This window comes from Schistocerca nitens, chromosome 6 (genome assembly GCF_023898315.1).
Source record: "Schistocerca nitens isolate TAMUIC-IGC-003100 chromosome 6, iqSchNite1.1, whole genome shotgun sequence".
Classification (NCBI taxonomy): domain Eukaryota; kingdom Metazoa; phylum Arthropoda; class Insecta; order Orthoptera; family Acrididae; genus Schistocerca; species Schistocerca nitens.
The window spans coordinates 322,333,554-322,357,740 of NC_064619.1; the positions used below are offsets into that span (position 1 = coordinate 322,333,554).

The following is a 24,187-nucleotide window of genomic DNA, read 5'->3' on the forward strand; positions in this document are numbered from 1 at the left end:
TGGGACCGGACCGCAGCGACGCACGGATGCACGCCAAGACCGTAGGATCCTACGCAGTGCCGTAGGGGACCGCACCGCCACTTCCCAGCAAATTAGGGACACTGTTGCTCCTGGGGTATCGGCGAGGACCATTCGCAACCGTCTCCATCGAGCTGGGCTACGGTCCCGCACACCGTTAGGCCGTCTTCCACTCACGCCCCAACATCGTGCAGCCCGCCTCCAGTGGTGTCGCGACAGGCGTGTATGGAGGGACGAATGGAGACGTGTCGTCTTCAGCGATGAGAGTCGCTTCTGCCTTGGTGCCAATGATGGTCGTATGCGTGTTTGGCGCCGTGCAGGTGAGCGCCACAGTCAGGACTGCATACGACCGAGGCACACAGGGCCAACACCCGGCATCATGGTGTGGGGAGCGATCTCCTACACTGGCCGTACACCACTGGTGATCGTCGAGGGGACACTGAATAGTGCACGGTACATCCAAACCGTCATCGAACCCATCGTTCTACCATTCCTAGACCGGCAAGGGAACTTGCTGTTCCAACAGGACAATGCACGTCCGCATGTATCCCGTGCCACCCAACGTGCTCTAGAAGGTGTAAGTCAACTACCCTGGCCAGCACGATCTCCGGATCTGTCCCCCATTGAGCATGTTTGGGACTGGATGAAGCGTCGTCTCACGCGGTCTGCACGTCCAGCACGAACGCTGGTCCAAGTGAGGCGCCAGGTGGAAATGGCATGGCAAGCCGTTCCACAGGACTACATCCAGCATCTCTACGATCGTCTCCATGGGAGAATAGCAGCCTGCATTGTTGCGAAAGGTGGATATACACTGTACCAGTGCCGACATTGTGCATGCTCTGTTGCCTGTGTCTATGTGCCTGTGGTTGTGTCAGTGTGATCATGTGATGTATCTGACCCCAGGAATGTGTCAATAAAGTTTCCCCTTCCTGGGACAATGAATTCACGGTGTTCTTATTTCAATTTCCAGGAGTGTATGTCACGAATCCTGTTGAAATGTCTCAGCCTTCCCAGTCGTGATTTTCTTTTCAAACATTGAATGCCTTTGGATAAGTAGACGTAACTCGTATCAATGTGGACTACTATCTATCCAGGCTATGTTTATCAGAAAATGTATGCGGAATGTAGACTGTAGATAGTTAAGGTGATTGCAACTTCGCGTTTGTGCAGTTCTTGTTTTGTAATTAGACTAGCGGTTACTGCATCCCCACAGTTGCATTTTGTGGTGGGCATGCAGACAGAAGCGTATCTGTTCCTGTTGATGAGGGCGGGATGACCTGTTTATCCAGGTGTCTCTTTGTAAAGCAAAGAACCGATTATTCGGTGTCGTTTATCGCAGGGTGAATAACACCTGGTCTAAAAAGCTGTAAGAGGGTTCCTTATTGGTAAATCTATGGAAATAGTAGAATAAAAGAATTAGGGACGCCAATTGCGGGAAATGCGTTTGTGGAGCAGAGTTTATTTGCTGATGTCCAAAACTTATCTGAGGACAGCGATTGTAACTCACAGTTGTTTAAGGACCGCGCTCACAGATGTGTAACGATTTGTTAATCTTCTAAAACTTTTGCCATTATGGGAGATAATGGTCTCGCTGATAAAACTGTCGTTGGCCAACATTTTGTATTTTGCCTTTTACACTGTGCAGACATGTCGAAAGGAGGAAGAACTCATTGTTGATGGCGAGTGCTTTTCGGTTTGGGAAATGGTGGAGAGCACTTCTGCGATTCGTGCGGAGAGCGCTTCATTCAGTCCAGAGCATGAGAGAGAACACATTTCTGCAGATCTAATAGAGAGCTAATGTGTTGCAGTCTGCATCAGAACAGGAACACTCGTTACTGTCCCCGCAAATGAGTGCTGACTAGGGGAGAGATCACAGTTTGGATGAGCAAGGTACGAAAATTACAGTGTGATTGTAGGCACGTTGCTAGTATTTCGTAAATTTTGCGAATCTAATTCTTTCCTCTAGTGACTGTAGGCTCAGTCATGATTTAATCAGCAAAGTTAGTTGCACGTGTAATTTTTCATTCTTCTGGTTGATTCAATAACTGCATAACCACTGACGATTTACCTTTCCATGATTCTCATGTAGGTTATGTTTTCCCTCCATTCACCTAACTTATCCAGTCTTTACCGGAATATTCAAGTGCGAGAGTAGTACTGCCCCATGTCAACAATTGTTAATTATGCTATACCCAGCATTTTTTGTGATGGAACAGCTGCTGTAACCTTCATCAAGTTTGGCAGTGATTAATGTGGGCTTCTGTTTCATTCCATAGTTCGTTGATCAATCGGTTTGCCATCTTTTGTGAGTTGAACCTCAACGTCTCATATTTCCTGGGACCAATCCTGTCCTCCTAGTTATTCGTTGCATGGCACCTTTTATTAAAAGACTATGAGCCCATGAATAGCGATCTGGCTGTTTGCCAGTCCACCTGATGTGGGTCAGTATAATATCCACAGATCCACAGTTGTATATTGAAGCTTCTGCTGTAGCCTCACAGAATCTCAGTCTCACTGAGTTTCTTATTGACAGATAATCATCCCCGACAGCTACAGTTCAGATATACAGGCCGTCGGCGCAAGCAGAAGATGGAGAGACACTGAAAGTGTACGAGAAAAACTGAACAGGTATATCTGAACGTAAAGCGAAATGAAAATCTAATAGTCATGGTGAAGTGGATTGCGGTTGTAGGAGAAAGTGTACAAGAAAGGGTTACGGGAGAATACGTGCTTGGTAGTAGCAATGAGGGAGGAGCAAGATTAATTTAATTCTGTAACAAAAATTTCAGATGTTAACGGTGAATATTCTGTTCAAGAATCACAAGAGGAGGAGGTATACTTGGAAAAGGCCATGAGATACGGGCTTACATCATAGTCAGGCAGAGATTCCGAACTCAGATACTAAAGTGTACGGCGTACCCAGGGGCAGATATAGACTGAGACCACAATTTGGTAATGGTGAAGATCAGGCCGAAGTTGAAGAGGTTTCTCAGGAAGAATCGATGCGCAAATAGATGAGATACAAAAGTACTAAGGAATGAAGAGGTACGCTTCACCCAGGCGACAGATACTGCGATAATGAGTAGCTTAGTAGGCCAACTGAAGAGGAATGGGCATCTTTAAAACGGACAGTCACAGAAGATGGAGGGAAAAACGTAGGTACGCGGATGGAAACAGCGAACATACCGTGGGTTACAAAAGAAATATTTCAGTTGATCGACAAAAGAGGGAAGTACAAAAATGTTTAGGGGAGTTCAGAAATACGTAAATAGAAGTCACATAAGAATGAAATAAACAGGAAATGCAGTGATTCTATGGCGAAATAGCTACATGAAAGATTTGAAGAAATGATTGTCGGAAGGACTGACTTACCATGGACAAAAGTCAGCCGGCCGGTGTGGCCGAGCGGTTCTAGCAGCTTCAGTCTGGAACCGCACGACCGCTACAGTCGCAGGTTCGAATCCTGACTCGGGCACGGATTTGTGTGATGTCATTAAATTATGTTTGTTTACGTAGCTCTAAGTTCTAGGCGACTGATGACCTCAGCTGTTAAGTTCCATAGTGCTCAGAGCCGTTTGAACCATTTGGTGAAAAGTCGACTCAACCTTCAGTGAAATTAAACGGAAGGCAGTAACATTAAGAGTGCAATGGGAATGCCACTGTTGAATGCAGACGAGAGGGCGTGTAGGTGGTAAAAGTAGATTGAGGGGCTCTTTCAGGGGGAGGAATTGCCTGACGACGTGATAGAAGAAGAAACAGGAGTCGATGTAGAAGAGACAGGTAATCCAGTATTAAAATTTGGAATTGTTTTGGAAGACTTAAAGCCAAATAATAGAGAAGGGATAGATAACACAGAGGGAAACGGCAAAAAAATGATTACTCACGTTGGTTAGTAGAGTGTATGAGACTGGCACTACACCATCAGATTTTCGGGAAAACATTCACATAATTCCCTTGATTGCAAGATCTGACAAGAGAAAAAATTACAGCAAAGTCATCTAAATACGTCATGCATCCATGTTGCCGACAAGAGAAATATACAGAAGAATGAGAAAGAAAAACTGAGTCTCTGTTGGATGACCATCAGTTTGGTTTAGGAGAGGTAAAGACACCAGAAAGACAGTTCTGACGTTGTGGTTGATAATGGAAGCAAAACTTAAGAAAATTCAAGACACGTCCATAAGGTTTGTCGAGCTGGATAGAGCATGAGACAGTTTAAAATGTCGCAAGATGTTAAAAATCCTGAGAGAATTAGGGATAAGCCGAAGGGAAGGTAATATATAATAACGACCAAGACGGAACAGTGAGGGTGGAAGACCAAACCGAAGTGAACGCATTAGAAAGGGTGTAAGACAGGCTTGTAGTCAATTGCCCCTGGTGTTCTATCTATAAATCGAAGAAGCAAATATAGAAATAAAAGAAAGGTTCAAGAATAGGATTAAAATTCAAAGCGAAACGGTACCAATATCAAGATTCGCTGATGTCGTTGCTATCCTGAGTGAAAGTAAAGGGGAATTGTTGATCTAGACGTAAATGAATTTAAGGAATTTTGCTACCTAGGCAGCAAAGTACCACACGATGGACGGAGCAAGGAGGACACAAAAAGCAGACTAAAACCGACCAAAAGGAGATTCCCGGTCAACAGGAGTCTACAAGTATCAAACATAGCTCTCGATTTGAGGAAGACATTTCTGAGAATGTACGTTTGCAGCATAGCATTGTATGACAGTGAGCCATGGTCTGTGCGAAAATCAGAACAGAAGAGAATAGAAGTATTTGAGATGTGGTGCTACAGAAGAATGTTTGAGGTAAGGTATGAGTAGGTTCTCCAGAGACTGTAATTTCATCGGCTGCAGTCATAATCAGCTGCTGAGATGCAGCTGACAATATCAGTAAAATGAGCAACACGAATATGAGCCTATGGCTCGAGTCAGTTTTCGTCAGACAGTCTGTCGGTATGTAACAATCTCCTAAAACAACAGTGGAAGTTTCTGTACAATTAAGTACCGCACAGTGCACGGTCGGTAGCAAACATGATGTAATTTAAAAGATTTGGATTGAACTTGTTGAACACTGAACTTAGCGCTTTGTTTCTGTAGTTTGAATTCATATGTTGTGTTTTAGATTAAGCGTAATTTGAATCACTTAGTGCGTTAAAACAAAATGAAATTATGAAAATAAACCAATAAGCAGAAAATTGAGTAACGTACATTTTGTCGTTTCACCTCAAATGAGACGTCATTTTTACGCCATATTCGGGTAAAATGGTGAAATACAAAAATTAATAGTTATGGAATCTTACACAAATTAATCATCAAGACGTCATATTGTGATAGCATCCAGATATAGGCACATGGATGCATGTTTAAGAACAAATTCCATCAATTTATGTATGCAACACGAGAATACGTAAAAAGCGCAAAGTTATGCATGTTGTATAGGAATAATTTATTTAGTTATGCGCATTTCTGCTTACAGGGCTACAATCAGACTAACTATTACCGTCAGACAAGTTACAGTACAGATAACAATATGGCACAAGATGTCCATTATAATTATCCGGACTGTTATGCCGTGCTCGGTTGATGAATTCAGGGTCAGTTCCCAACGGTTCGTCTCCGACTGCGGGAGACATCTTCAAGGGGATCAGTAGCTACTGAGCCAGTGGGTGTGTTGGATCTTCCATTGAGCTACGGACCCCCTTGAAGATGACTCCCGCAGTCGGAGACGAAACGTTGGGAATTGACCCAGAATTAATCAACCGACCTCAGCATAACAGCCCGGATAATTATAATGGACATGATATTTCCGGCCGTGAAAGTCTACATTTTAGTATGGCACAAGATGTTACTTATCTAGACTCACCGTATATGTCAACACTTACGAAAATAACTTGTATCAGCAAGGTATCATTTCCGCGAATCAGATAAAGGTAACACTTTTGTACTTTTGAACAAGCGTGGATATATGAAAACAGTCAGTGATATTCTGAGCCCTAAATGCTTCCACGTGCTTCCTAAAGCGCCTACAAAATTATTTATTAACATGTGTGTGTGTCCAATAATTCTTCTCAAAGATTTCTTATTAGAAAAAGGTTGTCCAAAGTAGTCCATGAATATCTCTACCACAAGTGGACAAGTGGACTAAGAGGAAACCCCATAACTAAGCCAACGTGTTGTTCATACAGAGTCGCTTGGAATGGAAAGTAATTTTGTGCTAATCATGTCTGAGTGGCCAGTCTCAAGTCATTCACTTCCGCACAATTGACGTTATAGCTGTGAATTATGCCTGTTGGAATATCAACGCAATATTTACTGGTATGTTGGAAAATAAATCAGACATCAAAGGATATTAACGTTGCACTTGTGACATGTCCACTGAGTTTAAAATACCATGCTTTGATCTGAATTTAGTATTACTTTAAATTAAGGTGTCATATACAGGGTGCTCCATCTGAAGTTTCGGATGAGATTATATCGAGAACTATACATCGGGTAAAAATAGTGGATAAAACAAGTTCGTAAGCTCAAAGGGGGACATCAAATGATACTACACGTGACCTCCATCCCCCGCCCCCTTGGGTGGGGCGGGTGAAACTTTTACATCTTAAATGGAAACTGTGGTGTCACCGCCAGACACCACACTTGCTAGGTGGTAGCTTAAATCGGCCGCGGTCCATTAGTACATGTCGGACCCGCGTGTCGCCACTGTCAGGATCGCAGACCGAGCGCCACCACATGGCAGGTCTGGAGAGACGTACTAGCACTCGCCCAGTTGTACGACGACTTAGCTAGCGACTACACGGACAAAGCCTCGCTCATTTGCAGAGCAGACAGTTAGAATAGCCTTCAACTAAGTCCATGGCTACGACCTAGCAAGGCGCCATTTGTAACATTGCATGTATCTAAAGAGTCTCACTTGTATCGCCAGAATCTCCAGATGTCTCATCAAGAACGATGTATACAAGGATGGAATAAAAGTTAAGTATTCAAGGAGCTACGTACTTTTCTTTATAACATTCATTACGTATCCTGTTTCAGACCTCACTCCATCCTTCGTGAGTTAGCGCGTGCATCTTGGCCGCCTCTTTCAATTAGTGTACGTAGTGTTGGCAAGTCTGCCGACACTACAGAAACACCGATTTGTTGTTGCAGATTCGGATTCTCCACAAAAAAGTAATCAAGTTTTGTCTGAAACATTTTTTAAACCATTTACAGATGGCGCTGAAATCGAGAAAAAAGTAAAACTGAGGAAGGACTCTGGTTTATTTAGAACTATCCGAGAAAGACGCATCAAATCAATAAAAAATGGGCACCAATTCTTTCGTTACGCCAGATTAAGCTATTTTTGTACAAAATGTACTGTATCCTACTTTTAGCGTCACCCAGGAACGACATGGACGTAGTAGAATGATGTTCCCATGAGGTGCTTTATTAGTGTAAGTCCACTTGCCTCTCACAATTTGGGCCGTTTAATTAATGAAATTAGCCACGAAGGAATTGTTCAAAATTATCCCCATTTGCTTCAATTCATAAAGTCAATCGTCTGCGAAAGTTGTCCACAGTTTTGAGCAGCACATCCTGTGGTATGTCTGCACACGCTCTTCGAATGCGTTGCTCCATTTCGTTTCGGGCTGTGGGATGTCTTTCATAAACAATATTTTTTTTTAAATAACCCCACAAGAATGAATCAGGAGAAGTTAGGTCTGGTGAACAAGGAGGCCACTGGATTGGTCCACCGCGTCCTATCCACCGACCAGGGTACCATAAATTTAAAACGTTTTGCACATTTTTTCCATAATGGGCAGGTGCTACGCCCTGTTCAAACCACATTCGTTGCCGAGTTTCTAAATCAACATCTATCATTAGCTCCAACAAATCATCGCAGAGAAGTTGTTAATTGGATTCCCAAGTAACATATCGGTCAAAAAAATATAGTCCTATCAAGTAACCGTTTAAAATTCCACACCAGATGATTAACGAGCATTTGTGTTGATTTTCAACGAGTCTGTGCCAGTGTCGATAGACAGGGGATCAATAATGAGAAACATGACGATTTAATTCGCCACTGTTTTTGATTGTGACTTCATCGGTGTGGTGTACATACTGTAAGACCTTCGGTACACACACCATCAGATTATTTGACTTGTCGCTCTAATGAAGTAGGCGAGTGTCAGCTATATGTCTCGTGGTCTTATCGTGGAGCGTTTATCTTCTGCCGTTAGGTCAGACGATAGAAATGCCACTTGCACGCTTAGAGTAGCAGATTGACGATAACCAACTTTAAACAGAACTTGATTAATTTTCACACACATTTATTAAAATAATAACAAGCACAAAAATGACTTAACTTGGTCCTGGATGCTATTTACAATTGACAATCTGAAGTTCCTTCGGTCTTGGTACGTTAATCTTATTCTCGCCTCTGATACTTGACAAAAATGTCTATACATTTATCTTCATGGCTATGTACAGGAATATGGTAATCTTATTAGGCGCAGACTGAAACTTGACTATAGACTGATACAGACTAATGCAGACTAGTGCAGACTAATGCAGACTGACTAATTGGAGGTCTGTACACTTTTTATAATACCTCGAGCATTCAGGTATCACTGCGCGAGTGTGATCCGTGAGGAGAAAAGGTTCTACCTTAGCAGCAATCTCATTGGCTGTGTTACATATTGATACGCGAATCGGCGGAAGCAGAATTTGGTCCGTCTCTAAGACAGCGCCATCTCGTAGTGCGGAGACGGACGAGCGCCGCGCCTGCGCTGTTGTGCTTAGCTGGGCACGCTCTAGTGGGAAAGTTGTGTACGTGGTGACTATGTGGAACTATGTACACAACAATCGGTGAACAAACCGTATCTATAAAATCACTGTTACCTCTTATCATTTCCAAGGCTCATTGGCAGAAATGCATACGTATTTGCATATCTTTCGGCGTTAATGCCTGTGTCAATGTTATTTGATGTACATGATATTTATGTGCCTTCAAAATACTCAAAAAAGTTGATTTCGGTGTTCCAGTTTGTCTCAGAATCTCACGACTACTCATTTCGGGATCCAGCTGAACACAGGCGAGAACGGTAAGGGTAGGAGCGTCATTTTCGTTGTATTCGCGATGACGAGGTGGACGGTGCATGTATCCATTTCGAGCTCGTTGAGTGCAATTTCGAATAATGTTTGGGAAACGATCCTCATACAATTGCGCAGCTGCAGGGTAATTGTTATGGCATTCACCTAAAATTTACATCATATCAACAATCTCTGTAGGAGGATAATGAGCCATGTTTCGCTAATGAATAATTTGCTTCGGTCAGTTGATGTTTACGGTTTACAATCTGAAACTGAAGTGACGTCTGATTGCACTGCACCGACCTTTCTACTGAGCCATAGTTCGCAGTTTGGCCACAGTAGCGCCACAGTCAGGTGAGTAATGCAATTGTAAAGAGTGCCCTAACGAGATTTTAATGCCATTCCGCCTCCCTCCATCAAAAACTGTTGCGGGTAGGATACATTTTGTAATAAAAAATTGATTAATTTGGCGTAATAAAAGAATTGGTGCACATTTTTTATTGATTTGATGCGTCTTTGTCGGATAATTCTAAATAAATGAGAGTTCTTCCCCAATTTTACTTTTTTCTCGATTTCAGCGCCATCTGTCAATGGCTTAACAAACGTTTCAGACAGAACTTGACTACTTTTTTATGGGGAATCCGAATCTGCAATAAAAATTGGCGTGTCCATTTAAAATTTAAAAGTTGCCCCCAGCCCCACCCAAGGGGGCGCGGGCTGGAGGTTACGTATAGTATCATTTGATGTCCCCCTTTGAGCTTACGAACTTGTCTTACCCACTATTTTTACCCGATGTATAGTTTTCGAGAGAATCGCATCCGTAACTTCAGATGGCGCACCCTGTATATTAGCCAGTATGTGTAATGAGACACAGAATGATGACACAACAGGACGGAAGAGCGCACCTTGCTCATGTAATTTAGGAAGCCCATACTATTTAGGAGGCACTAGGTTCATGTTATTTAATAGCTTTGCTTCAAAGTGAAATGGCTACACAATCAATTTCATCTTTAAATAATTTACTAGGGTGTTTAGGAAGGACTTGGAAGCATGTGGGAGTCAGGAAATTACTATTTTCAAATAATCACACCAGTTATAAAAAAAAATTTTGCCTTTATCTGATTGTGTGGAAATGATATATTTGCTGATGCAACTTCTTTTTTAAGGTCGTCTCATACACTATATGTCTAGATGGGTAACATCGTTTCCCATATTGTTTATCAACATTGTAACTCCTTTGAAGATGATAGTTCGTCTGATAGTGGCCTTGTAAGCCGAAAACCGGTTACCTAACCTGTAGAACATACACAGTATTTTGCTTTTCGTTTATTATAATAATGTTCTACCAAAAAGTGATGGAAGCATCAGTTAACTTCGTGGTTAGTAATAGAACTCCCTTTTAAGCCGTCGTCACGTGGAATGAGTTAGCTAGGGTCGATGTGGCGATCAGCTATTTCACATTTACGAGCTATTTCGTCAAGTGAAACACAGATTAAGATCCAAGATATTTCGGCAGCCTGCCACGTAAGGTAGAACCAATAGGATGTAAGCACGCTCCCTAAGTAACAAGCAGAAAGCGAGATGCCATATTGTATTTTCCGCATTCAGTACAAGCCCAATTAGATGTATCGTATGTTATACATAGGATGGTCAGAAACAGTTTGAGAAATTTGTAAGAGTGTTGAAGGACATGTTGTGGTGAGAAATAACTGTTAATGAAAAAATTCGATGCCTTGCGCCGTTTTCGGTTTAGTTATCAATCAAATTAGGCATTCAGGTCATCGCGTGTGCAAACTCAAGCAGCCTGCCAGAGACAGTGTCGCCAAAAGTGTTCTTCGTTTGGTTTCCTCAGATGGAAAAAACGTAGTTTTTGATCATGTAGCTTAAATTTATCACTTCCGAAAAAGGCACATATAATTTGGCAGTAAGCACTTAAACAAGCGGTAACTCACAGACCCACAGATGTCTGTGTGTACCGAGTTTGGAGTGTCCAAATGTTTTAATTTGCGTGCGCAGCGTCTTGATTGGCTAATTTCAATGTTGAATAATTTTGAAACGGCCCAACGTATCGATTTTTTTCTTAACAATTATTTGTCATCATAACCTCTCCTGCAGCACTCTTACAAGCTTTCAGACCACCAAGCAAGCTGTTTCTACGCATCACGAAATTGAATGTCTCGAGAAGAAATCGTTACTGGTACGATTTGTTGTAATATAATGACGCGGTACGTTATATTGGTAGCTTAACAATTTTCATATTTAGTTCTCTTCACACTACAAATCACGTATTATAAAAGTAAACCTTTTTGAAGCAACGGCACATTGAAGATCAATGAAACACATGTCTTTCTTGTTAGGGTTTGTTATGATTGAATGTGAACTAATAACATTTCGGCAAATAAAGCCTTCAGAAAATGACATAAAATACATGGTCACTCATTGCAGACCGTCAGTACAACGTAGTTAGTAGGCCGGCCGTTGTGGCCGAGCGGTTCTAGGCGCTTCAGTCTGTAACCGCGCGACCGCTACGGTCGCAGGTTTGAATCCTGCCTCGGGCATGGATGTGTGTGATATCCTTAATTTAGTTAGGTTTAAGTAGTTCTAGGGGACTGATGACCTCAGATGTTAAGTCCCATAGTGCTCAGAGCCATTTGAACCATTCGTAGTTAGTAGAGGCATCATGTTACGGAACTGAGTGTAGGATTCGTTTGCCACAATATTTTTTTCACCTTCCCATTTTCGAGAAGGTTATGGGACCATCTTGTGGAATTAATATAAATCAATTCTGCACTCTTTGATGTTAAGTAAATATTAGTGCATTCTCTGTCGGGAGTGAGTTTCTGCGATTTGGTGAACTTTTATAAGCTGATGTCGTTACTGACTGGGCATGTGTCTGTCTTCTTCGTCTGTGATGGGTACTGAAATTTTTATTTATGTTTACCATAGACGGAACATCCACACTGGTATAGGGCCAAGGCCGGCTTTAGGTGCTCCTGACTCCCTTAAGGGGGTAGAATGCGGTACAATTAATTTTAGCCAATTTTGTTAAGTAGCTTGTAGTTTTCCTAAGAGAGTCTTTTTTAAGATTCATTGATATAAAGTGCGCCATTTTTTTTTCTTTTTTTTTTTTTTTGTAATCAGTCTACTGACTGGTTTGATGCGGCCCGCCACAAATTCCTTTCCTGTGCTAACCTCTTCACCTCAGAATAGCATTTGCAACCTACGTCCTCAATTATTTGCTTGACGTATTCCAATCTCTGTCTTCCTCTACAGTTTTTGCCCTCTACAGCTCCCTCTGGTACCATGGAAGTCATTCCCTCATGTCTTAGCAGATGTCCTATCATCCTGTCCCTTCTCCTTATCAGTGTTTTCCACATACTCCTTTCCTCTCCGATTCTGCGTAGAACCTGCTGATTCCTTACCTTATCAGTCCACCTAATTTTCAACATTCGTCTATAGCACCACATCTTAAATGCTTCGATTCTCTTCTCTTCCGGTTTTCCCACATTCCATGTTTCGCTACCATACAATGCTGTACTCCAGACGTACATCCTCAGAAATTTCTTCCTCAAATTAAGGCCGGTATTTGATATTAGTAGACTTCTCTTGGCCAGAAATGCCTTTTTTGCCATAGCGAGTCTGCTTTTGATGTCCTCCTTGCTCCGTCCGTCATTGGTTATTTTACTGCCTAGGTAGCAGAATTCCTTAACTTCATTGACTTCGTGACCATCAATCCTGATGTTAAGTTTCTCGCTGTTCTCATTTTTACTACTTCTCATTACCTTCGTCGTTCTCCGATTTACTCTCAAACCATACTGTGTACTCATTAGAGTGTTCATTCCGTTCAGCAGATCATTTAATTCTTCGTCACTTTCACTCAGGATAGCAATGTCATCAGCGAATCGTATCATTGATATCCTTTCACCTTGTATTTTAATTCCACTCCTGAACCTTTCTTTTGTTTTTATCATTGCTTCCTCGATGTGTGCCATAAATGTTAAAATATGTTAGAACTGCGATTTACTGGAAGGGGTCTGACGCATCCGAGCGCTCTAATGAAACCGATGTAATACTATATTAGTTAGAGACGGAATAAGGGTCCTGTTGGTTTGCGGTAGTATCACAGAGGGGATCAGTAACAACTAAAATACTATTCTCAAAAATATTTCTCTTCGTAACATGATTTGTTTATGGTAGATAATTTGAGAGCAAATGCTTGTCTCGCTTCTATTCAAGTTATCATTTCACCTGTTTTACTTTTTTTGTATGTGTAGATAGTAATACGTTAGTTCTTGAAAATGACAAACAAACATATTTACATGGATGAAAAAGTTAGAAAAGTAATCCAAATCGTGAAAAAGACGCTTCGAATGGTAAGCGGAAGCCAGTTAACCGATACAGTTTCACCAAAATGAGAGAGTTTCGACACTGGGCAAAAAAAGATCAACTCTGTGGTGTCGGCACTGCCAGTTAAAAATTTGTTCAATTTCAGTATTAAAAAACACAAACTAAAACTTTAAACGCTTGCTTTTTCAAATTAAAATATTTTTGAAGTTGGCGGGAGTTATAACATATGAAATATATACGCAATTATGTTATACATTTTTGTAATTTGTGAGTCGGGGTTTTTTTTCTACTGTAGTATGTAGGACTTTTGTGACAGATTTTGATTTTAATTTCTGGTGCGTGGTTTAGTAACGACTTTTTTTGTCGAAAACATAGTCTTCTGTTTCTGAGTGCTGCCGTTTTGTTAAAAACCTTTTTTAAAATATCCCTTCTTACACTGTTAGGCAATATTAACAGTTTCAAACCGGTTTTCGATATTTTGGTCTACTTTACAAATTGTGGCATTCAGAGCTCCTACGAACAACCATTGCATTCAGGAAAGGCCTTTCGTCGCTGTCGTGTAGTGTCCTATGGGTACAAGTTTTTACTTTAAATAAAATACCGGTGGTTATATTTAAACTTTCCCTATTTAACACGTTATAACGAGGAAACTAATTGAGTACGGTGCTTGGTAGTATTAATGTCCAGAGTATGGGGAGCATGATTTCCATGCGTCACAGCACCACCGTTCAGTTTCAACTATGGCTACTAGGTGCCGTGATCAGTCACCTTGACTCATAGTATCACACACCAGACCAGTCGCAGTGCATATGTTGGCGTGTCAGCATGCACTTGGGTAAAAAGATCAGCCATTATTGATGAAGCTCTGTTATCAAAACAACAGGAACGCTGTAGCTGCACTTCGGGAATGTCGCCTGGTGAAAAGGTTACGGAAGGGTCATCTTTCTTCATCTGCTGTGCGGAGCTCGATGAAGTTCGAATCAAGTGGGAAACTGGGCGTCGCTCCGGGAAGAGGCCGATGACCAGTTGCACCACATATGGTTGATGATATCGCTGTTGCTATGGCAGACAAAGCTGTGCGCACCTCCCGATCGTCAGGCAGTGCGTCTGCTGCGTCACGACAGTTGAACATTCCGTGGTCCACTGTACGGGAGGCGCTTCGGAAGGCGCTTCGAACTATTCTCAAATGGTCCATCCCTATAGTAAAGCATCTTGCATCACAGGACGCACAACGAGTGGTTGACTTCGCTCTCTGTTTCTCGCAACGATTGAAGTCGACGAGAGTTGGAACTGGACCATCCTATGGACAGAGGAAGCTAATTTTTCTCTGATGGGCAAAGGCAAACACACAGAATTTCCGAGTGTGGGGCTCCCCTCCCCCCCCTCCACCCTCCACCCTCTGTCACTGTGCATGACGTTCCTCTGTATGGTGAACCTGTCACCGTAACGGTACGTTCATCATTGTTGGCCCATTCTTTTTCGAACTATTGAGCGCTCAAGGACCAAAGACGTACAGTGTGACCGACCAGCATTACGGCGATATACCTCGCCATCATGTCATACTTGCCTTACAGGAGAGATACGCATTGAACTCAACAGTTTTGATGCAAGATGGGGCCCCGCCGCACATCACTCGTGAAGTTCACGTGCTTCTCCGAAACGCATTTGGAAACGATCGAATTATTACCCGATCGTTTCCAAATGCTTAGTCGGCACGATCACCAGATCTCGCTCCCTGTGATTGCTGACTGTGGGGCTGCCTGAAAGGCAGGGTTTACCAAGGGAGCATTCACACATGTGCTGATCTGAAGCGCAGCATATCAAGAGGGGCAGACATCCAGCGTCTTCAGACTCTTCTGCACACTGATGGGTACCATACGGAGCCCCTTTTGTTGCAGCAATGGTACGTGTATGTAATGGTATGATGTTGATTAGCATTGCGTTAGACGTGTTTCAGTTGAATTAATTCTGCATTATTTCTCTTCTCCATGTCTTTGACATTTATGCTGTCACGTTTGGTACTCATACGACAATTAGTTTCCGTTTTATAACGTGTTAAATAGGGAAAGTTTAATTATAATCATCTTAAGGATGTAAAAGCCAAGTCTAAGGTCAGTTTGAGTCGTGCGTGGCTCGTGTTCATGCCATATATCATTTGACATCCAGTTTTTACTGTACTACCCCCTCGTTATGTTAATTTCAATTACTGATGTCACTGAGTTGCCGCCTTGCTTGCCGTGAGCGACAGCAGCGGCGAGCTACGCAATGTCAGAGTGTGTGGGGCTGTTCCCATCGCTACGAGGTCCGTGGCTCACCGACCCTGGACACAAAAGTTGAGTTTGGGTTTAATTTACAAGCAAGTCAAGACTGTTCCATTGTGCCTTTTGGTTCTCGTTGTTGGCTGTTGGGGCATTCCTGCGAGCAACAACATGTGTGTTCAAGTTGGCGAAGGTTTAGCCACCGTCTGGTGGAGTGTAACTGTGTTTGGTTATCTGCAATTGAAGTGCACCAGCTGAATTTTCTACCTAGTGGCCGTTTACGTTCCGGTTACCTGCCCTGGTCGTTGACGTAAATTGAGGCAGTGTCCTTTCCTCACCGTGTTGTCGCTGTCCAGCACGGTGCGTAGTTCGACAGCTTAATGTTGCTTGGTTGTGGGCGCCCATGCCTTTTACGTTTCCACTAAACCCCCGGTTGTGTGCTGGTCGAGTGGAGCACAAGTTACCTTGTCGGTGGGTCCGTTGGCTCTCTGTTGGTTGGGTTGTCGTCGGATCGAGAATAGCTGGGCCGACTGCCTGTCTCACCTAAGTGAACGTTAGTATTTCAAGTGCTGGCCGACCACCGAAACTTCTGAGCACCGTTAGCTGCCCTGCCTTTTCTTATTTTCTGTTGTGTGTATTTGTATGGCTAACAGCCGATGGTTTTGAATTACAGTTGAATTGTTGTAGGGGTGTTTTAGGTCATGGGCCTTCATCCGTTTTAAAATTAAAGTTCCTTGTTTTCCAAGTGTTTGATTTTTTGGGCCTTCAGCCTGATTATAATATTGTTTAAAAATAAAGCCTTGGGACTTCTGCCTACCAAAAATTGTTTTAATTGTGTTTCAAGTCACGGGCCTTCAGCCGTTTTAAAATTAAAATTCCTTGCTAGTCTAGATTGTTTGGGGCCTTCAGCATAATTTAGGATAAGGTTTTATTGTTTACACTTAATTTTACAGTGAGTCTTAAATCATGAGTCTTCAGCCGTCTTTATCTTAAGGTTGCTCCTTTTCAAGTGTTAGATTTTTGGGCCTTCAGCCAAATTACAGGACTTACTTGACGTGAGGCCTTCTGCCTTCTAAACATTTTCTTTGGCGTCTGAATTTTGAGTTAATAGCTTTCAGCTGTCTTTTTTTAAATTAAAGTGGTTGTGCCCTTAAGGCATAAGATAGTGTGGCGTATTCAGCCGATAACTACACTACTGGCCATTAAAATTGCTACACCAAGAAGAAATGCAGATGATAAACGGGTATTTATTGGACAAATATATTATACTAGAACTGTCATGTGATTACATTTTCACGCAATTTGACTGCATAGATCCTGAGAAATCAGTACCCAGAACAACTACCTCTGGCCGTAATAACGCGTGGGGATTGAGTCAAACAGAGCTTGGATGGCGTGTATAGGTACAGCTGCCCATGCAGCTTCAACACGATACCACAGTTCATCAAGAGTAGTGACTGGCGTGTTGTGACGAGCCAGTTGCTCGGCCACCATTGACCAGACGTTTTCAATTGGTGAGAGATCTGTAGAATGTGCTGGCCAGGGCAACAGTCGAACATTTTCTGTATCCAGAAAGGCCCGTACAGGAGCTGCAACATGCGGTGATGCATTATCCTGCTGAAATGTAGGGTTTCGCAGGGATCGAATGAAGGGTAGAACCACGGGTCGTAACACATCTGAAATGTAACGTCCACTGTTCAAAGTGCTGTCAATGCGAACAAGAGGTGATCGAGACGTGTAACCAGTGGCACCCCATACCATCACGCCGGGTGATATGCCAGTATGGGGAAGACGAATACACGCTTCCAATGTGCGTTCACCGCGATGTCGCCAAACACAGATGCGACCATCATGATGCTGTAAACTGAACCTGGATTCATCCGAAAAAATGACGTTTTGCCATTCGTGTACCCAGGTTCGACGTTGAGTACACCATCGCAGGCGCTCCTGTCTGTGATGCAGCGTCAAGGGTAACCGCAGCCAAGGTCTCCGAGCTGATAGTCCATGCTGCTGCAAACGTCGTCGAACTGTTCGTGCAGATGGTTGTTGTCTTACAAACGTCTCCAACTGTTGACTTAAGGATCGAGACGTGGCTGCACAATCCATGACAGCCATGCGGATAAGATGCCTGTCATCTCGACTGGTAGTGATAAGAGGCCGTTGGGATCCCGCACTGCGTTCCGTTCTACCCTCCTGAACCCACTGATTCCATATTCTGCTAATAGTCATTAGATCTCGACCAACGCGAGCAGCAGTGTCGCGATACGATAAATCGCGATAGGCTACAATCCGACCTTTATCAAAGTCGGAAACGTGATGGTACGCACTTCTACTCCTTACACGAGGCATCCCAACAACGTTTCACCAGGCAACGCCGGTTAACTGCTGTTTGTGTATGAGAAATCGGTTGGAAACTTTCCTCATGTCAGCACGTTGTAGGTGTTGCCACCAGCGGCAACGTTGTGCGAATGCTGAGAAAATCTAATCATCTGCACATCACAACATCTTCTTCCTATCGGTCAAATTTCGCGTCTGTAGCACGTCATCTTCATGGTGTAGAAATTGTAATGGCCAGTAGTGTAAGTTCAAGAATTTGTACTGTAACGTATTGTCAAATAAATAAAGTTATGTGCTCGAGTGTAACTGACAGCTGGTCATTTTGGCCCCTTTCCACAATTCCAACTACCTGTCCTGTCCTGTGGGTTTAGCAGGACGTTTCACAGTTTGTGTAATATTTTTATTTTATTGAAAAAACCTCACTAATATCGGCTCCCAAATCGTGCGTAAGCTGGGTCTACCCCCTTAATCTCTCGCAATAGTTTCGAACAGCAATTGGCTGTCGGGTATAATAGGAAGAATGTAACGGGTTTTTGAACCGTTGCAGACGAAGCCAGCTATGGCGCACCTGGAAGAGCATCCTGCGCCGGACCTGGGCGGCGCGCATGGCCCGGAAGAGCAGCACGTTGAGGACGACGAGCGAGATACAGGGCAGCATGTGCACGAAGACGACGCGGAACATGTAGTAGGAGACGAAGTAGACGTCGGGCGTGATGGCCTCGACGAGCGGCGACAGCGTGGGCACGCACACGGGCACGGCGGGCTGGCCGCGCCACGGCACCTCGCACGGCTCGTACACCGTGTCGACGAAGCGCGTGGACTGGTGCAGCGCGGCGCAGCCGGCGATCCAGCCCACGCCCTTGAGCACGCGCGGCATGGTGCACCAGGTACGCGCCACCGGCGCGTGGCACACGTAGACGTACCGCTGCACCGCCAGCGCCAGCGTCAGCCAGATGCTCGCCGTGTGGAACAGCGCCGGGATCACCTGCCGCCACCAGTCGGAACACACTATTCCACTGTTCTCTGGAAATCGTCTTAAATGCTTAAGTACGTCATTTTATAGAAATTCTTCCAGTCCATATGTGGCATAACAGCAAACCAGTGCTTAACAGTATTGATTAAAAACAGTCATGGTTGCAATTTAGTTTTTTTTTATTTTTCAACGACGCGTTTCGCCTTATTTAAGCATCTTCTGGTTACCTTAATTTGGTATTTCTTAAGAATCCTTTAGGCAGTGTAGCCAAAGGGCATCGTAGAATATATCAGGCCAACATCGCCTTCGTTAAACTCGAACCTAAAATTACAACCAAGACTGTTTTTAACCAATACGCCATTTTATGCTCGTAACATGGCTTAATTTTCCTCACGAAATACGGCATATAAAAAAAAGTAAATGAAATAAAAGTAATTTGAAGGCCCTCTAAAACGCTCCATTTGAGCCACATGAGGTGTACGACGTAACTAACATGCTGCTCCTACTGTCGTGAAGCATATTCACAGTGATACCTTGTTTTCGAATTTGCGTTTCGGAAAAAGGGTTGCAAATGGTTTGTGGTACCACATTCCACAAATACATCTATTTGTCTTATGAAAAGATTTTCCTCGAGAATTTGAATCCACCGATCACTGTGTTCTCATAAATCTTAATGTTAGCCGGTTGCGTCATTATTCGGCGGGCGGGCCAGGTAGTGAGCAAGTGCAGGTTTGAGTAGCTAGTGTCTTTCTTAGCCTGCAGAGCATATGGCGATGTGAGCAAGAAAGACGTTGGGGCTGACTCATTCAAGAAAAAAAAACCGTTTGAAATACGAAATAAAGGTTCTAACGAATGTGAGGACGGCAGCGTCAATGATTTATAACAGCACTAGCAGGAAGCAGCAACTCCTCTAGTAAGCATCACCGTAGGGACAGTTGGAACAGTAAGTGGTGCCTGTTCCTGTTGTAGGAAGTTGCTTTCCGATGTGCAGGAAAATGTTAACATTAAGCCGTCGGCACACGGACCGTGCTGCCGAACGTTAATGTTGAGCGTGCCAAGTTCAACGTGCTGCTGAACGCTCAAGAATGATGCGACTTGTGCATACGGTACGTGGGCCCCAATGTGGTATACGCGATCGGAACGCAGTCCAGCGACAGTTGAGGGGTGTTTCTAGTTCGTAAATCACACTGTTTACTCAATGGGCGCGCGTAAAATTCCCACGTTAGCTATATTAAAATGCACATTTTTCTGCATCGTCCACGAAGACGAACGTACCATGTCGAATCAATAAGGACACAGGTTTATAAAAGTTCCTTTACAAACAGTGCAGTACAAATTTGGAATACTTCTCCGCATAAGATAAACAAATACAAGTAGCGCAAGCTGTCCTGTAGATTAAGCCAATGGAACAAAGTCACCCCTCAAAAAAGGTGAACTTATATTTACATAACATCAAATATTATAGTATATACTTATATGAAACTAATAATAGAGTATCAGAACCTAATAAAGACGCGAATGTTAGGAAATAAAATTTAGGATTGTCCAGACGCGAACCTTCGCCCCAATTATCAAACCAATACCAACCAGACAGTGACGCTTCTCATTCCGCTAAACCAACACAGGAGTTGTTAGAACTCAAAGTATGTTACCCGTTGCAGAAAACCTTATCGTAGATATGTTACTAATTGAAATTTAATTATAACAAATTGTTGCAAGAACAATGCGTTTTGGGTGGATCTTCAGTGTGTCGCTGCCTTCAAATAGCCTACTCTCAAAACAAGCAAGTTACAATACTTCTTTTGCCATGAATATGATGTTTCTCGTTATTTTATTGGGATGAATCACACAGTTAACAACGGTTTTTCCAGTGATTCTGAATTTTCTGGTGCTCAGAAACGGCATATATACATATAAGCTTGAAATGAATGCCAATATGGCGCCTCACAACTCTGTACTAAAGGGAGACGGCGTGCGTGTGACGTAGGTGGCGTTGCGCCATCTCATTGGTCAACGCTCAGATGCACGCTCAGAATATCTGACATGCCAGATATTGCTCTGCACGTTTGGAAAGACTGCCGAACGTGCTATTCCACGCTATGACGTCAGAAACTCGGGACGCTCAACGCTCAACGTTCGGATGCACGGTCCGTGTGCCGACGGCTTTAGGACTCACACCCACACCTAAACTCCATATGTCGTGAACCATCTGTCTACAACATGTAATTGTATATCCATTAGGTATACTCCGTACAGGGGAGACATTTTCTTGAAAGTAGCTTGCCCGGTGACGGCGGATAAATACATATTGCAGTGCATGTGTTATTCTGAATGACGATGTAATGTTCCTTCGGACTTGCATGCGTGCATGCATGCGTATCTGAAGGCACATTATATAGTAATTCGGAATAACACAGGCACCGAAATATCGTATGCAGACTTAACCTATTGAAAATACTAAAGAAATATTGGTAGTTATTGCGTTTAACTGTTAGATTGCAAAACGGGCTAAAGTGTTGCAGATTCCCTACAGCATGGTGTTTTATAAGATTTATTCCTTAGCGGTCGGTCGAGTAAGTAGGCTAATTGGCGAAGATATGTAGGGTTACTGGGTCTCTAGGTGGGCTTCGGAAGAAAATTTAGGGACTCGTAGACGAAAGGAACTCACTGAGTAGCATTTTTACGGGTGCTGACCGTGAAAGAGTCATCAGAGCATTGTACGGATAATGTACGTTTAGCAATGTTGGCGTATTCAGGGGTAGATGCATGAACGAACATCAGATATTGTGGGTGTATCCGCTGATCCTGATAGAAGCGCTGCTTGCTTCAGAGTACATGGTTTCACTGTGGCAAAGTGGGCCACAAGGAATGTGAGAAGCCACAGGAACAGCGTCCGAGGTATCGACGCTACCGAGCGTTGGCGGGATCATTAATCGCATTTCGCCACGGAACGGCTGCCGTAGGGTGCGCACCGTTGATAGAGTGCATCTTCGTTTAGTCTGCAGCGCCCTCGGTTCGGAATGGGTTTGTGTTTTGGTCGATTACTGCAGTAATGTTTCTTTAATATTGATTACCGCTGGTATTGTAGATACCGCCAGGTAGGGAAATTTTCTACTTTGCATGCCTTTCGCAAGAACTGCCTTTCTGTAATTTATTAAATATTGCAGGGCAGGCTCCTTTTAAAATAAGAACTGGGGGACTTTGCGTAGTCTTGAAAATTTATTACTGCCGAAGGGCTTACTGGCAAGGAATTCTTCGGCTGTAATATTTCTCATGCTACCCAGTGTGCTCTGTATTATACGGGTACAGGTATGTTCTTTAAGTTGAGCGCCGAAAGAAGTACAGATTCTGAAAACACGTCGAGATTGCTGGTGTAATTGGTGTTCTGGCTGGTGATACTGAATTCATCGTAGGTTAGGTTAGGTTAGTGTTGTTTAACGTACCGTCGACAACGAGGTCATTAGAGACGGAGCGCAAGCTCGGGTTAGGAAGGAAATCGGCCGTGCCCTTTCAAAGGAACCATCCCGGCATTTGCCTGAAACGATTTAGGGAAATCACGGAAAACCTAAATCACGATGGCTGGAGACGGGATTGAACCGTCGTCCTCCCGAATGCGAGTCCAGTGTGCTAACCACTGCGCCACCTCGCTCGGTCTCATCGTAGGTCACACAGTCGAAACGTAAGGCGGCGAAGTTATTGTAGCTTCTAGATGAACTTCGTGAAGTCTTAATGGACAGATTACGTGCTAACAACGAGAATCAATATCATTTCAACTTACTGATCTTAACACTAGCTTTTACTCAGCTTCAATATTTTTGGTGTGAAACTGAAATACTATAGGGCACAAGCCGGGCCCTGATTACCATACCTTATATCAGAAGATGATTTTGGACATCTTCAACTTTTGTGGTCCTGTCCTCCTCAGTTGCGCGTAATACTACGGTATATTGATAATTTTCACTTATGGACCGTCTGACAGCAACTGAATAAAACACAATTTTAGTGCCATACGCGTTTCGCCTTTATTTTCTGCAAGGCATCATCAGTGGCCTGGAATATGTACATATGTTAGCTATTTTATTTACATTTTTGTCACTGTGCCTATAGGTTATAAACAGTTCTAGTGGTTGGTATTTCCTATTAAGTAGTAATGTTTTGAACTGTACTTACAGGTTGCGTAGGCAGTTTCTTACATATTACGCTCCTGTTGCATTTTTGGTGTTGTTCTTCTTCCTATGAGCGCCAATTTGCTGTTTTTTCCGCATTCCACAGCACTAAGCACTGAGTGCTTGTTTTAATGCAATGTTTTGGTTTCTGTTGCCGACTGTCAAATGTTTTTGCCAAAGATCGAATATTACTGCCAAACTTATGAGTAACTTTTGAAGTATCTGTGGTCTGTTCGTGTATGCATTTGTGTGTGTGTGTGTGTGTGTGTGTGTGTGTGTGTGTGAGTGAGTGTTTTTTAGTGTCGTATTAATTTACTTTAATTTTATTTTATTGTATTTATTTATTTATTTTTGTTTTTGTCCTGTGTATGTGTGTGTGTGTGTGTTTTGGTGTAATATATATTTTTTTGTGCTGTGTGTGTGTGTGTGTGTGTGTGTGTGTGTGTGTGTGTGTGTGTGTGTGTGTGTTATATATTATGTTATCATTTCCTTTATTAAGTGTAGTAGGGAGCCTGTGTTGATGTGTGTTTGTTCATTTATCACATGTTTGTTTTCTGCTATGGCTTTCTGGATGTGGAAGTTTTCTTGCATTTGTATAAGATGTTTGTCATGGTTGCTTATTCTCATTATTTTCATTTCTTGTTCCATGTTTGTAGGATGATGGTTGTAGTGTTTTAAATGCTCTGCGAATGTGGAATGGTTTGTTTCATACTTCCAACATCTGATATGTTCTTTGTATCTTGTTTCAAAATTCCTGCATGTCATGCCTATGTATACTGCATCACAACTTTGACACTCAAGTTTGTATATTCCTGATTGTTGGAATTTGTCCCTCTTGGTAGTTGGCTGGCTTAGGTGTGATTGAAGGGTTTGCCCAGGCTTATATGCTATTTTGAAGCCCTGTCTCTTCAGGATGTTTGCAACTCTGTGTGTTAGTTTATGTGTGTAGGTCATGGTGTACCATCTGGTTCTTTTCTGTGTGGTGTTGTCATTGTGTGTGTTTGTTGAGTG

At 43.0% G+C, this 24,187-nt stretch overlaps 1 protein-coding gene across 1 annotated transcript in view; it reads right to left on the bottom strand.

Annotated features, from left to right (window-relative positions):
• Window positions 1-24,187, bottom strand: part of LOC126262621 (sex peptide receptor) — a 1,348,766-nt gene that overhangs the window by 21,925 nt on the left and 1,302,654 nt on the right. The window contains exon 8 of the mRNA XM_049959378.1: window positions 18,606-19,022. Within this exon, the coding sequence (XP_049815335.1) occupies window positions 18,606-19,022 (417 nt within the window). The remainder of the gene's footprint in view (window positions 1-18,605; window positions 19,023-24,187) is intronic.